General features: G+C 48.1%; 1 protein-coding gene across 1 annotated transcript in view; it reads left to right on the top strand.

The window, feature by feature from the left end:
* Positions 1-7,294, top strand: part of LOC149350510 (forkhead box protein F1-like) — an 82,836-nt gene extending 75,542 nt beyond the window's left edge. Inside the window, exon 2 of the mRNA XM_089576893.1 lies at positions 5,927-7,294. Coding sequence (XP_089433019.1) covers positions 5,927-6,090 — 164 coding nt within the window. The 3' untranslated portion in view covers positions 6,091-7,294. The remainder of the gene's footprint in view (positions 1-5,926) is intronic.
* Positions 7,295-13,540: the final 6,246 nt, after the last annotated feature.

Here is a 13,540-nt window from a genome sequence, read left to right as displayed (position 1 = left end):
ACATGAGGTGGCGCCAGCCACTCCAGCGCAGCCAATGTTAACAAAATTGAACGTTGAGCGCAGCGGCGCATCGGAAACCCCTCACCCTCGGGCTGCGTGTCACACGCTACTGCTACTCGACGCAGGCACGTTCATACGGCTTGGTTAAAGCAGGGCTTCCTATATATATATATCATTATGTGCAAGACCCCCCCCACACACACACACACGCACACACACAAGCGTGTGTGTGTGTGTGGGGGGGGGGGGGTCTTTCACATAATGATTGTGATTGTGAAAGAGAAAAGCGTAAGTGTCCTCCCCCCCCCCCCTCCTTTTTTTTCTAGTGTCATGCACACCTTCACAAGAGAAGCCTATTCCACGATCCCACAGCAGTGTATTTTTAACAGTTGGTGTTTCGCGTTATAAAACTAAATTATTAGCTTTCTGGTGGTATGCATATATTTCTTAGGCGGAACAATATATGTTTTTAATTTAAATGAAGAGTGGGGCCCGAGCGAGTCAACTAACTGCGCCGTTATGGCTTCTGACAATGCGATGGTATGCTGTGTGCTTACGCCTCCTTATAATAACTTCTTGTACACTCTTTGGCATGTGTTTCTCGTCGCCAATGCATTTCTGCATCCAGCAGATATCTGAACTGCAAAATTTTTTTGTGGTGATTCTCACAGAGGAGCTCGTGGCAGTGTTGAGCCGCGTACTGCGCGCGCATCGCCGTGATTCTGCGGCACTGAATTGCGCTTCGTGCGGTTCGCGACTGGGCGTCACGAGATGCCTCAGGGCCGTTTCACATGCTGCGACTAGAACGAAAATAGTCGGCCTAGTCGGTGACGCCGCAGTACGATTTTCGCAGTGCTTTCACATGCAACGCGTACCCAGCGAATTCCATCGGGGGACACGCAAGGTTGCTCGATGTTCGCACAGGCAACCCACGATTAAACGCGACAGAAACGCTGCACGGAATGTGTTGATGATGTTATGACCAGCGTGTTTTTAGATGCAAGGCATTATTTCCTATGTTTTGATTAGAATAAACAGTTTTGCTTACGCCGCGGGAACAGCTCCCACGTGACCCCACGCTGAGCGGCACGTGACATGACGTCACGTGGGAGCTGTTGCCGTGGCCGGTGGCTTTGGTTGGACGCACGCGCTCTCTCGCTCGCGCGCCTCGAGACCGGCCGTGGCCGCGGCAATAGCTCCCACGTGACGTCACGTCACGCGCCGTCTCGGCGCTGCCCATTGGCCAGTCGCAGAGCGAACACACCGACGCTGCGACTTGCTGCGACTGAATTCCAGCCGGACGGAACTTGGTCGCAGGCCGTCTACGGCTAGACCGGCGGCCCTCCCCAGTCGCAGACCAACAGAATTCGCAGCGTCGCAGGCGAGAATCGCATGCATGTGAAACGGCCCTCACGCGTAGGCCAGCCCTGATGGATAACAGAGCTTCGTTCGGTGAATCTGCAGTACATTTGCCTATATACATTGCCAGGTTACAAGCAAAGTTAAATTCCAAGCAATTTTAATTCTTTTTAAAATGGCAAACTGTTTTGAACGCCCACTACGAGGTACGCCGTTTCTTGGTTAGGCCCTTTTATTGATAGCGAATTTTTATGGCGCAAGGGCATCTGCGGTCAAAGAGCACCATGGTATAGGTTTTTGCGTTTGCTCAAGGTGAGGTCAAAGTCCCATTTACCAAGCATTTCACCCTGATTAAGCTGACCAGGGGAGAAGCTTGTACCCATAGTATCACCGGTGGGTACCCGGTGGCACTGGGGACCGAACCCCGCACCTCCTGCATGCGAGGCGCATGCTCAACCACTAGGACACCGCTGCGGTAGGGTTAGGCCCTTTTTTTTTCGCCTTTCGTCCCTCAAAATGCGGCGGCTGTGGCGCGAACTGAAACCTCTGGATCTAGTGTTTATCATCAGGACGCCGATGACGCGGAGTCCCCGCGGAGCATACACCGGCGCACAAATACACCGTTCGATAAGCCCAATCTTAAAGAGCTGTTGATAACGTTGGTGGTGGAACGTAGGGAAAAGAGAATACTAAATAGCTGAAAACACACGCAGAACGAAATTACGGCAACGCCGGGAGCCCGCGTCTACGTTTTACCAGGAAGGTTGCTTTCACAATCGCGGCGCCTGGTTAAAAGCCGAGAAAAGAAAAACAGAACGCTAAAAGAGCGCGGGAGGAAGCGCCACGCCTACGCCGATGCGTCAGCGTAGACTGGTCTTCGTCATGGTCCTCGTCGAAATGTTGGCAACGAACTGAGTCGCCCACTTTTATAGCTAGATTTTTTACGAAAATTTAACGCGGTAACGTTAAGGGTCCCGTGTCACAGAAAAGCCGGAGTCATCGTCATCGTCAACGTCGTTAGCCGTGAGCGAAAAATCCTGATGGAAGCAAAGAATTCATGAAATTCAGGAACTGGTTGAAGAATGTTCGAATTGACACAAAATTTCTCCGGGAAATTCCTGAAACAGAAGGAAAGTAACTGAGATGAAAAGTAAATTGGGTTAATCTGGGTTTGGGCGTCAATCACCCCCTTGACCTTCGGACTGCGAGACTAGCACGGTATACACATGGGCCATGAATGCTCGTTAGTTCAAGCTGAATAGAGGTGTATCTAGTGAATTTGTTCTGGTCTTTGACTTGAACTATCTTAGATTCGTGTACTGATGCCTAGTAATTGTGATTAATTAGGATTTAGGTCGTTGTGTAAGTGCTGGGTAGGCGATGTGAAAGGGACCCGATAACGCTTTCCCGTTCTATTTTTAAAGGCGAAGCATAAGCGTCCCCTAAATTTTGTCGCCTGAATATGCATCTGCCACGTCGTGTAGTCTGCTCACTTTTCTTGTGCACACTTATGACGGTTAATGGTGGTTGCTTGTGTTTCTTAGTTTTTTTTTTTCCATGCACTATATCACGCTTGCAGGCGTTTGTATCATAGCCAGTGTATCTGTACCAAGTTCCTTCTGCCGATATCCGCAAAGTGGAGGGAGTTTCACTAATAAAAATTGCTGGTATTGACTAGGGCAGCTGAACAACAGCTGGCCTAGTCTATATAGCGGGTTTGCTGAAAATTCAGGCAAGGCTGGACTTTTTCTCAATTACGAGGTTTATGCGGCGGGCCACCGCACCAGGTGCCGCGGACCCTAGTGATGCCTCTCAAGCTGGCGAGAATAGATGGTTCGCCAGTTTGAATTTGTAAGCTCAAGGATGAAAGAACTTGTGCTCAGCCGCGGTGGAAAAACAAAAACAGGGTATAAGAAAAAGTGACACAATTGAAACCTGATGGAAACCTGAGTTGCATTTACACTCGATGATTACTCTGATGATTTTGCTCTAAGCCGATTCTTCACACACGCGGCAGAATTTTTCTGATGGGTGAGGGGGGGGGGGGGAGGGGGTGATGAAGTGCAGGATAAAAAAAAGGGGGTGGGGTGGGGAGGCGGCTGGGGGGTGGTGCTTCTGGAGGCAGCCGGCTTTCACACTGCCTCTTTGAATTCGATTTCGAACTTGCCAGACGTGATGCCCAACAGTTTTTTGCTTTATATCAACCAGTGCGTTATCCGAGAAAAATTTTTTTAAGCTCGAAGAAATGAAGTGCACAGCTGTCTTTCTCCTCAGCCGGCGGCTGAAGCCATATGAGTTATATGTATCTTACTGTCAAGGTTTCGCATCTTGAAAGAACGGGGCACAGATGCTGAAACCTTCTTATGTGTGTGTGGCTTCTGTGTGTGCACTCCTCTGGTGCGTGGGGCGAAGATAGTTTGTTGAGAAAAATATCAGGCTAATACTTCGCCATGCTCACTAGAGCTGTCTCGCATGTTTGTGGAAATATTCGCCTTGCTTTCCAGTAAGTGTGTGACAGTTCTAAACCGAGAGATAGTTTCTATTTGTCCGATGAAAATTAAGCGTGCCGGTGTCGACAAAGAGTTCCGATGTTCCGCTTGGAGGGGCTAACGGAATGGTCTTAGTAAGACAATATTTCCAAGGAAAGCAGTTTGGGAAAGTTGTCGCTCGCAACGTGAAAGTACTGCAAGGCACAAGTTCTGCGTTAACCTATCAGAAAAGGTGTCAGTGGCGTATATTTTTTTGTTCCACCAGCTCCATAGAGATACCGTGGTTATCCCGTAACTACGGCTAACCGAACGGATGCAGGCGGAGCGTACGCTGCAGTGAACGAGTCAAGTGTAGTGTATCTCGCCGCACGTTTCGACGAAAAGGTGTACAAATAGGAGTTTGATAAAAGGACAAACAGTTTACATCTTTTTTTCGTTCTTTTTGTTTTAATCTCTTCTTTCTTTTGCTCTCTCTCTCTCTCGCAACAAAGATTAGCCTCCCCTTTCAATTTGCTAACAGCGCATTCTACAGCGTATGACGTTTCGTACCGACTGAGTCTTTCATAGTCGCTCCGAAGCAAAAACGGAATTCATTCCACGATACAAGGTAGAACCATACATAACATCGCGATCAAATCAGGCTCGCCAACGCTAGTACTTAGTAATAATATGCATGGGACACCATCGTCTAGGAGCACGTCGTACCCTCGCTCACAAGGCAGGGAGCGCTCTCCTCGCGTCGAAGCTCCTCTGGTTTCTGTCTTCTGTTGTGGATACGAACAGAAGGCGTCACGGCGTAAATAACGGTCTTGAGAAGAGCTCGCCTTGTGTGCGGTAGCCAAAACCAGCCACCGCCTACCGGAAAACGAGCAGCGGCACGCTGAAGCCTCTTTACGGCGCACATGATATCGACGCCAGTTGGCCGCGACACAGTCGCCTGACACACTGTCGGCTCTAGTATTTGACGGTATCTATGCAAAAGACGAGAAAAAAATTAGAAAACTGAATTTTGGCGCCACCTAGGTATGCAACATGGAGTCGAGAGTGTGCACTGCAACAACCCTTCAAAAAAGTGCCAGCTGAAACTTCGAATCACATATATCTGGGGTTGGGAGACAATTAAGGTTCTTTCTCTTTTTTTTTTCGTTCTATCGTGTGCACTTTTGGCACCAGCAGTATGTCATATTTAACACTAACACTGACGGCAGAACTCACTGAACTAATCTTGTTGATTCTAGCTGATTTCCAGTTCACTGAGCAAAAACATTTTACTTTCAAAGCACGTACTTAACCAACACCGTAAAAACTTTGCACTTACTGCGGTACGCTTCATGCAGTCCCCTGCGTTTGCAACAGCAAATATCACTGCCCTAAATCAAGCTAGCGTCGCGGATGCCAATTCATGCTAAATATATGCATACGCTGCCCTTATAGCAATGACATGTAATATATGCATACGCTGCTTTTATAGCAATCACAATCACTGTCTGGGCAGCGATTTCTCTCTCTCTCTCTCTCTGTCTTTTAATCTTCAATCTTTTTCACTTTGGCAAGGTGAAATCTGACTGCGAATGACAGCTTGTTTCTTGAGAAACTGCCTCAGTGCTTCACCCTCGTTGCCTGGACGCTAAAATAGAATTGCTGAACGAAACCTGGCAATTTATTGTGGGATACCACGTACAAAATGGAAAATACACTTTCCATGCCTCCTATTGCAAGCAGAGACCACTTAGGTTCAACGGCATGCGTACATATACATACCGTCATATCCGAACGGTACGTACATCACATTCTATCGCACACTATTGTTCCCTAGCTATTCTGATGCTATTCTATACCTATCCGCTTGTGCCAAGGACCCTACTCGCGTCTTACCATGTCCTGGCCAACTCGGCTCTTCCATGAGTGTCCTTGCGGTTATGTTCAGGCCGCATTCGCAAGAGCTGAACTGGAAGAGGTAGAAGTGAACGCGAAATGCGGGCCTTTAACGGCCGATACAGCTTCGACCGCGCAGTGTGCCGACAAGAGCTCCATCTGGCGAGCGCTAACCGCTCTCTGTTGCTTCTCCTCTCACGCAGGCATGCGGTTCTCCCACAGCGGAAGCAGCCCGTGCGAGCGCAAGGTCTTCTCGGCGGGCCCCTTCTCGGCCGCGCCGCTCTCCGGCTTGGGCAGCCTCAGCCCCAGTGCGCCCACGTCCGCGCTGCCCCAGCCGCTCTACTACGAGCCCAAGTACGCCCTCTGAGCAGCAGCCGCCGGACGCCTCCCCTCGTGCACGGAGTGTGCACAGATCAGAAGAACGAAGCATTCAGTCAAATTGCTAGTCGACTTTGAACACGATGCCACCTGAAGCCGTTTTAATTAAGATCGGCTTGCAAATCGCACACCACAGGCAATCGAGAAAGTGTCGCGACTCTGCCGGCCATTACATTTCGTGCCAAATACCGAGCTTTTTTGCTGTCTTCAGAATTCCGCAGGGTTACTCATGCTTGAGAAACTTTTCACTGTGTCTGGAACAAACATTATTCGGCAGCCAAGCCAACGTCTTTTCCAATTAATGCCAAGGTAGTGAAATCTTTTTTTCTTACAAGTGGGCGCGGTTGACTCATCACAGCTGTTATGGCATGCCGCTTGGTGGCGTTTTGTTGTCTTCCTTATTGAGCGCGAGAAGGAGAAAGGAAAGCTATCTTGACGAGGCGACCACTTCGCGGACTTGGCACTGCTCTTTTTTCTTTGCCTCGCAGAGCTAGTCAAGATGTCAGTTTCTTAAGCAATCAGTTCGTTGTGAAGCGCCCAAATTAATGCGTCTTTGTTGAGTATTAAGGACAAAATTAGAGCAATTAAATGCCGTAAAATTGTGCGCTGCATTTTTTATAAACACACGACTTCAACACTTGGACAACTTGCATTATTTTTACATATATATGCTGCGCTGAGGTTACGTTCCTGAGCAACGCGTCTGCCGGCTTGAAAAGGCGAAACTGAAAATGAATGTTGCGCGAGTGCGGAGATGGCGGTTTTGCTGATGCCACCGCCCTGAGCGGACGCGCTAGGGGGATTTTCAGCTTCTGTACGTGAAGCGTAAGAGAGTGCCCGTTTCGGTCCTCTAAAAGTCACTGAAACTGCTCATTCGATTTCTCTAAGACAAAGAGCTGCAAGCCGAATGTGCCTTGTCTATACTCCTGGTGACTGTTCAAACGCTTCTACCGCCCAAAGTGCCCTTTTCGGATCACAATGCGAAGTCGGGTATTAAAGGATCCCTGAGCCTCCTTTTGAGCTTGGCGAGTAGTGTCAGCCAAGTCGCAAGACGACAAGTTGCGCTTGCAACACCGAGCAACCAACTCGCCCAAACATTTACGCTGAACAAGTCGTAAGGCACTGCGAAAAGCAAAATTAAGGTCTCTTTCGTTTCTTCCGGCTGCTGTGTGACCTAACAGCGCAGTGAACTCATGAGAGGGGGGGGGGGGGGGGGGGGGGGTCCACGCACGCACTAACCAGCGCCGCCACTCAAGGTACTACTGAGTAGAGTTGTCATGGGAAACCGTGCCTGCTTTGGTGAGCGGGGCGTTGCTTTCGGAGGCGCTAGGCGAAGGACACCTGACAAGAGAATAATTCGAGTCAAAGGAATGGCAAGGGCTAAACATTTCACATTTAAATTTCCCGCTCCTTTTTTTGCAACGACATCGCTCGATCGTAAGGCGCTTACAGGCTCCTGGTGTTTTCGTGTTCGACAGAGAACGAAGAAAGGAAGGCGGTTCTGAGACCCACTTTGAAGCCCATTTGATGCCAAATATGTCTGGTGGGAAAGATCGTTTCTGTTTGTGGTCTGTGGTGTATTTTCATGGAAATAGGCTTACCTGTGAGGCGAAAAATGTGCCTGCCGTCAGTTTCGTTTTTTTTTTTTTGTCTACGCGGAGTGGTTGTGAAGCTCAGTGACGGCTGCGTCGGCGGCATGTACCAGTGCGTTTTTCTTGTACTTGTTCACAGCACGCGAGGGAAAAAGGGATGCTTCATACTGCTGTCATCTATTGTTGCTGCGCGCATAGTGATTGCTTGTACGCTACCGGCGCGTTTCTTGCACCTCCAAAGTATTATTCCGCCAAAATTATTCGCCTATATTCTTGCACAGTTGGCGACCTACCGACAGTATTAAACCACGTTTCTATTCGTTGACTTGGGCGCAGTTCTTTCCGTTCCTTGCAGGTGTTTCTGCACGCTATGAAAAAGGCGAAGCGGAATCAATCAGAGTTTCGTCTCACTGCATGGAACAGCTTTCAGACAAGCTGAACGTAGCCGGAGTGGTGTATATTTTGAGGGTAGGGCATACCTGAACCCAGCCTTCACTTGTTGTAGGACGTCTCGAAGACGCGTTAGCATACTGCAATGGTTGTTTATTTAAGGAAGCGCTCGTATGTATGTGTGTTCTTAGATGTGTTAGCTCCGGTGACTGTTGAGTGTTTAGTTTATTTTCAGACTCGAATTGTGCCTTTCGGTTTACCGCAACGGTACCTGCATAAGAGCGGCACGCTGAGCGCTGTGCCGTCTTTTCTAGTTGCTATCTCGAAAATGTGCTACGAGGCGAGCCAAGCGAAAGAAGCAAATAAGAAGTGTGTTTTCTTGTGCGCGTGATGAAGCAAACTTCCTAAACGTGCCTCTGTTAGTATTTATGCCTTGCGATAGCTATCAAACCAAGGACCTTTCCTATATTTTTTAGGCTCTCCTACGTCCTGCCTTTATTAGTGCTGATTTTGTTCCCGCAAGTCTTGCTGAAACAACTGTGTGAGTTTGAAAATGTGCAACCTGAACATCTGCGAATTAGTGTTTCACGCGCTGCATTCTATGCATGAGAGAAAAAAAAAAGGATGATGTTGTCAAATGCAGCAGAGCTGTGTCTAATTCTATTTCTTGACCCAACTGTCCAAAGACCTGGCTGTAATAAAGTGATTGGAAATTTCATCTAAACGTATCCGTTTCTGATGAGCTAGTTTTTATCAGTTACATAATCCACAATTTACCAACAACGTATGCACAAGCCAAGCGTTGGGACACTGGACTGCCAGCGAGCTAATTTGAGGTGCATCAAGTATTTTAATTGGTTTAGCGATAGTGGAAGCAATATGTCACTGGAATTCTTTATTCGAAAGTCAGCAGGCGCAATAATTTCCGCGAATTGAACAATTCCGTATGGAAGGTGAGAGGAGAAAGCGGTCCCCAGTTGCTAGGCCCTTGGTGCATTTCTTTCCTTTGCAGCCTTTTCGTCGGTTACGAAGTTCGACAGGGCACGAAAGGACGCATCGGTTCCCGTTAGTCGGTACGCATCGCTGCAGCTAAAGTATGAGAGATTGAATAATTTGAAGATTTCGGTTTCACTGCCGTGGCAGTACCTGCGCCGCTTGGAGAAAATGACGGCGTCGTCTGTGTGAAGCCTCGGCGAGTGAAGCCTCCATCCTCCAGACGCTCTGCTCACCACCACCCCACCCACCGCCACCCTCCACAAGATATCCACCCAATAGAAGCCCACGAAGCAGCGGAACAAAAAGCGAAGGCGAAATCGAATTAAAATACGCAGTGGAAAAGCCAGCTGCTTTCCAGAAGTGCCGCCCTCAGTCACCTCCCCATCCCAACCCCCTAGTTACGGGGCTGCCCCCCAACCCACCTCTGCCCACCTTCACCCTCCAGAAAAATCCTGTCGCGTGTGTGAAACCTCGACTTAGAGTAAAAGCATTCAGTACAGCAAAAGCATCAAAGTAATCAACGAGAGTAAATCCTACTGCTATCGCAGCTTTCTCGCATCAGGTTTCATATGACCGTTTTGTAAAAATTTTGACAATGCTTTTGATCATGCGTTTTGTAGCGGTGCGTGTAGTATGTTGTCCAACTAATATAGTGCACTTCAAGCGCAGTATTTTTCTAAATTTGCTTGACAAAGATAAGAAGCCACAATACGGAAGTTTATTTGCAACGTAACCTGATTTTTAAAAGTAACGTCTACGCATATATACAGCTTGGGAAACATGAAATGGTAGAAAACCAGCACATTAAATCCCACTTTCAATGCATGGCCAGCGTTCCCCTACGCTTCGTTATTTTGTTTTGTTTGTCTATCACAGAAAAGAAATAAGAAATATGAGCAATAAATTCAGCAAAACAAAACAAGCGCACAAGCGCACATTAAGCGCACAAATAAGTCCAAAGCGATCAACATCTAATGTGAAGCAACACGCCGGCATTACCTGCGCCGTTTTTACCCGGATCTGCTCACAGATCCGTAACACACCGACTCTTGCGGATAACGTTCGGGTTCAGTTCTATACTTGAACGCACTACTTTTCCGACATTGCATAACAGCAATGCAGCACACTGGCTGACTGAAGTCCAATGTTGCTCCGATTCTATTAGTTGTTGCCTGGTAAATGTTCAGTAGGTAACGAACAATAAGCTGATCGGTCTGAAGTTTTTCAAGCCATTGGCGTCTCCTTTTTCATGGATTAAGATAACGCAATCATTCTTCCAAGATACCGGCGCGCTCGAGATTGTGAAGCATTGCGTACACAGAATAGAAAGTTTTTCTATCAGACTTTCCAACGCGTTTCAACAGATGTGCAGTTACTTGATCCTCACCAGCCGTTTTTCTCCTTCACATTGCTTCTAAGGTTTTCTTCACTTTCTCTTTCGTTACCGGTGGGATTTCTAATTCCTCCACGTCACTGCCTCTGTTGTTAGCGCCGAGATTATTTCGACTGTTCTTTATATCTGCGTAAAATTGCTCGCCTACTGTAACTCTCTTATTCATATTAGTAATGGCACTGGCCTCCTTGCCTCTTAGTGAGTACTTATGATTTTTGCCAATCTCTAGTTCCCTCTTGACCGCATCTAGGCTGCCTCTGTTCTTAAGAACATGCTCGATCCTCTCCATATTACACTTCTTTATGTCAGTTACCTTACGCTTATTGATTACCTTTGAGAGTTCTGCCAGTTCTAATCTATGGAGATATTTTCATGTTTTGAAATTCTTTAATCAAGTCTTTGTTTCCTAGAGTGCTTTTCAGTATCCCATCTAACTATACCCTGCCACTTACTTCTATTACGCACTCCGTAATGATATTAGTGAGATTATCATTCGTCACTTGAACACTAAGGTCGTCGTCTTCGGTTAAAGCGGATAATTTATCCTGCAGTGAGATCCTGGATTCCTCTACTTTCGTCTTACCGGTAACTTATTGGTGATGTGCTTCTTCCTTACTAGTTTTCTCCGTTCCCTGTTCAAATCTAGGCTAATTCGAGGCCTCACTATCCTATGACCACTACATATTACCTTGTCGAGCACCTACACAGCCTCCACAATTAGTTCCAGGATGGGCTCACAGTATGCATCTGTTTTCAAAGCGGAAAGCTGGGCTAGTTGGTTTGACATAGTTAATTAAAAGACTAGCGCATAAAACTAGGACAAAGACAGAGAAGGAGACAGGACGAGCGCTCGTCCTGTCTCCTTCTCTGTCTTTGTCCTAGTTTTATGCGCTAGTTTTTTAATTAACTATGCATCTGTTTCATTTTAGTCTCGCCATTCAGGCTCTTCGAAGCCCACTTCCAGTTCTCCAGTTTTTTCGGAAGAACGTATTCATGATGCGTAAACTATTTCGTTCTGCGAATGCTACTAATAAATCCCCACCGCTTTTCCTAGATCATATGCCGCAGTCTATCTTCTATCTAGCTATCTACCTATCTTCACACTGAAGTCGCCTATCAAGACAGTACTAAGTTTTTACTCTTCTCCATTGCCGGTTCCACGTCTTCATAGAACCTTTCGACTATCTCGTCACCATGACTGAATGTAGGTGTACAGGCCTGTGCAATCTTCAACATGAACCTAGGCTCAATTACGACATCCGCCACGCTATGTTGCTAACAATATCTACAGTGACCGGGAATCCGACACCTGTTTCTCGTCGGTCTACTACGATCCTATAGTACAGTGGTGAGCAATACGAGAGGGAACAAGCATTTTGCACAAAACTGCCAACTTTCTGGTTCATTCTCCACATAATTTGAAGATCGCTACTGGATATTATACTCCAAGATGAAAACTATATATAAAACTGAAAAGAGTGTGCTTGTCTCGCATAATTATGGAGCAATCAATAAATGAATGCTCAAACTTTGTTCCCTATCATATTGCTCGCAGTTGTACGTGCCCGCCCTTCAGCACTGCATGCTACATTTGTCGTCGCAACCGCACTAAGCCCTATGACATATCACAGGGCATGTCATAGGGCTTAGTGAGATTACGAGGACAGATGAAGCCTATCATATCAGTCAAGTGACCTTCTCTCTCGCCTTTGACTTACCGCTGCGCCCTTATGCCGACCATCTCTCGTGAAAAGCACTGCTGACGTGCAGCATGTGCATCATATCCACGGACACCGACGGACGCGCCAGCAGAACGTCCAAGCACCAGCATATTCCACGGACACGAAACGTCGCGTAAAACGGTAAGGTGGAAACCTATCTAACCGCGAATGCACAAAGTGGTACAATACTGCACCACTGTCCTCCTTATGAGTCACCACTCCTTGCCACATGTTTTTTTTTGGAGGGGGGGGGGGGGGAGGGGCGGTGGCCCCGGTACAATTCGTTTGCCATGCTAAAGTGTGCATAGCAGAGCCGGAAATACCCCCATGTCACAAGAGCTTCGTTCAAAAAAGGTAGGAATCTACCAGACAACGATATCATGCATATCTAGACGAAATCCCTATGGCATGAGTTCGCTTACTTCACGCTCCTACCGACAGCTCATCATACATATTGCACTTTGAGCAGTTTCTTTTTTTTTTTTTTGCGATGTACGTCGATGAGGTTTACGATGCAGCTTGCGTTGGCACACGATAAGGGATTTTTGCGGCGCAACTATACGGTATGTAGATGCATCTTGAAAAGTAAAAGCTCCAGAACGCGACGCGACAAGCGGTCGTATCTCAGACCTTGCGCGAGCCAAACAAACAGAAGGAAAAGAAATTCCCCCCTCGTGTTGCCGGCGGCGCACAAAGCACTGCCCGACGCAAGACGTCGAGCGAGCCACGGCGCTTTCTGCGGCTCGAGCGATAGGCGCGGCCGGAACCTCCAGCACGCGGCGGACAACCGTTATCGGGCGAGGAGCTCCGGCGGCACGAACGAGACTGCGGGCCGCCGCATCGGCGGCGCGTCTGCGCTTCGTCACCTGACGCCTGCGTGAGGTCGGGAGCGCATTTTTTACGAGCGCCGCTCTGGAACGCAGCGCTTTCCTCGAGATGCGTGCGCGCTTTCTTCGCCGGTGCAGCCCCCCCTCCCGTCCTCTGCGCCGTGCAGCATGCAGCCGCCCCGATTGTTGATGCTGCCCTGGCGCGCACTTCCTTCTTTCCGGCAGTCTACCCGTTTTAGCAAAGGCCGCCCCATGACTTCACCAGCTAATCTCGATGACTCGCTGCTGCCACTTCCTTTCGCGTGTTAGCGTTGCACAGCTAAGTGGTAAAGCCTTTCGACCGCTGTGCTGATGACATGCCCGAGAACAGCTGCAAGGGCTCGTCCTATGTCTCTCTTCGGTGCTGCACTTCCTAATGTCCCCAGACCATTACACGTGCGACCGCAACAGTCGCCAAATGCCACAAATGACACACAGCCGGATTGAAAACGGTTTCTGGCCTCGCCACATATCGCCGTGT

This window comes from Amblyomma mixtum, chromosome 3 (assembly GCF_055824585.1).
Source record: "Amblyomma mixtum isolate Tamu chromosome 3, ASM5582458v1, whole genome shotgun sequence".
Classification (NCBI taxonomy): domain Eukaryota; kingdom Metazoa; phylum Arthropoda; class Arachnida; order Ixodida; family Ixodidae; genus Amblyomma; species Amblyomma mixtum.
Note: the sequence above shows the minus strand (reverse complement) of the source record. Positions and strands in the feature narration are given on the sequence as shown.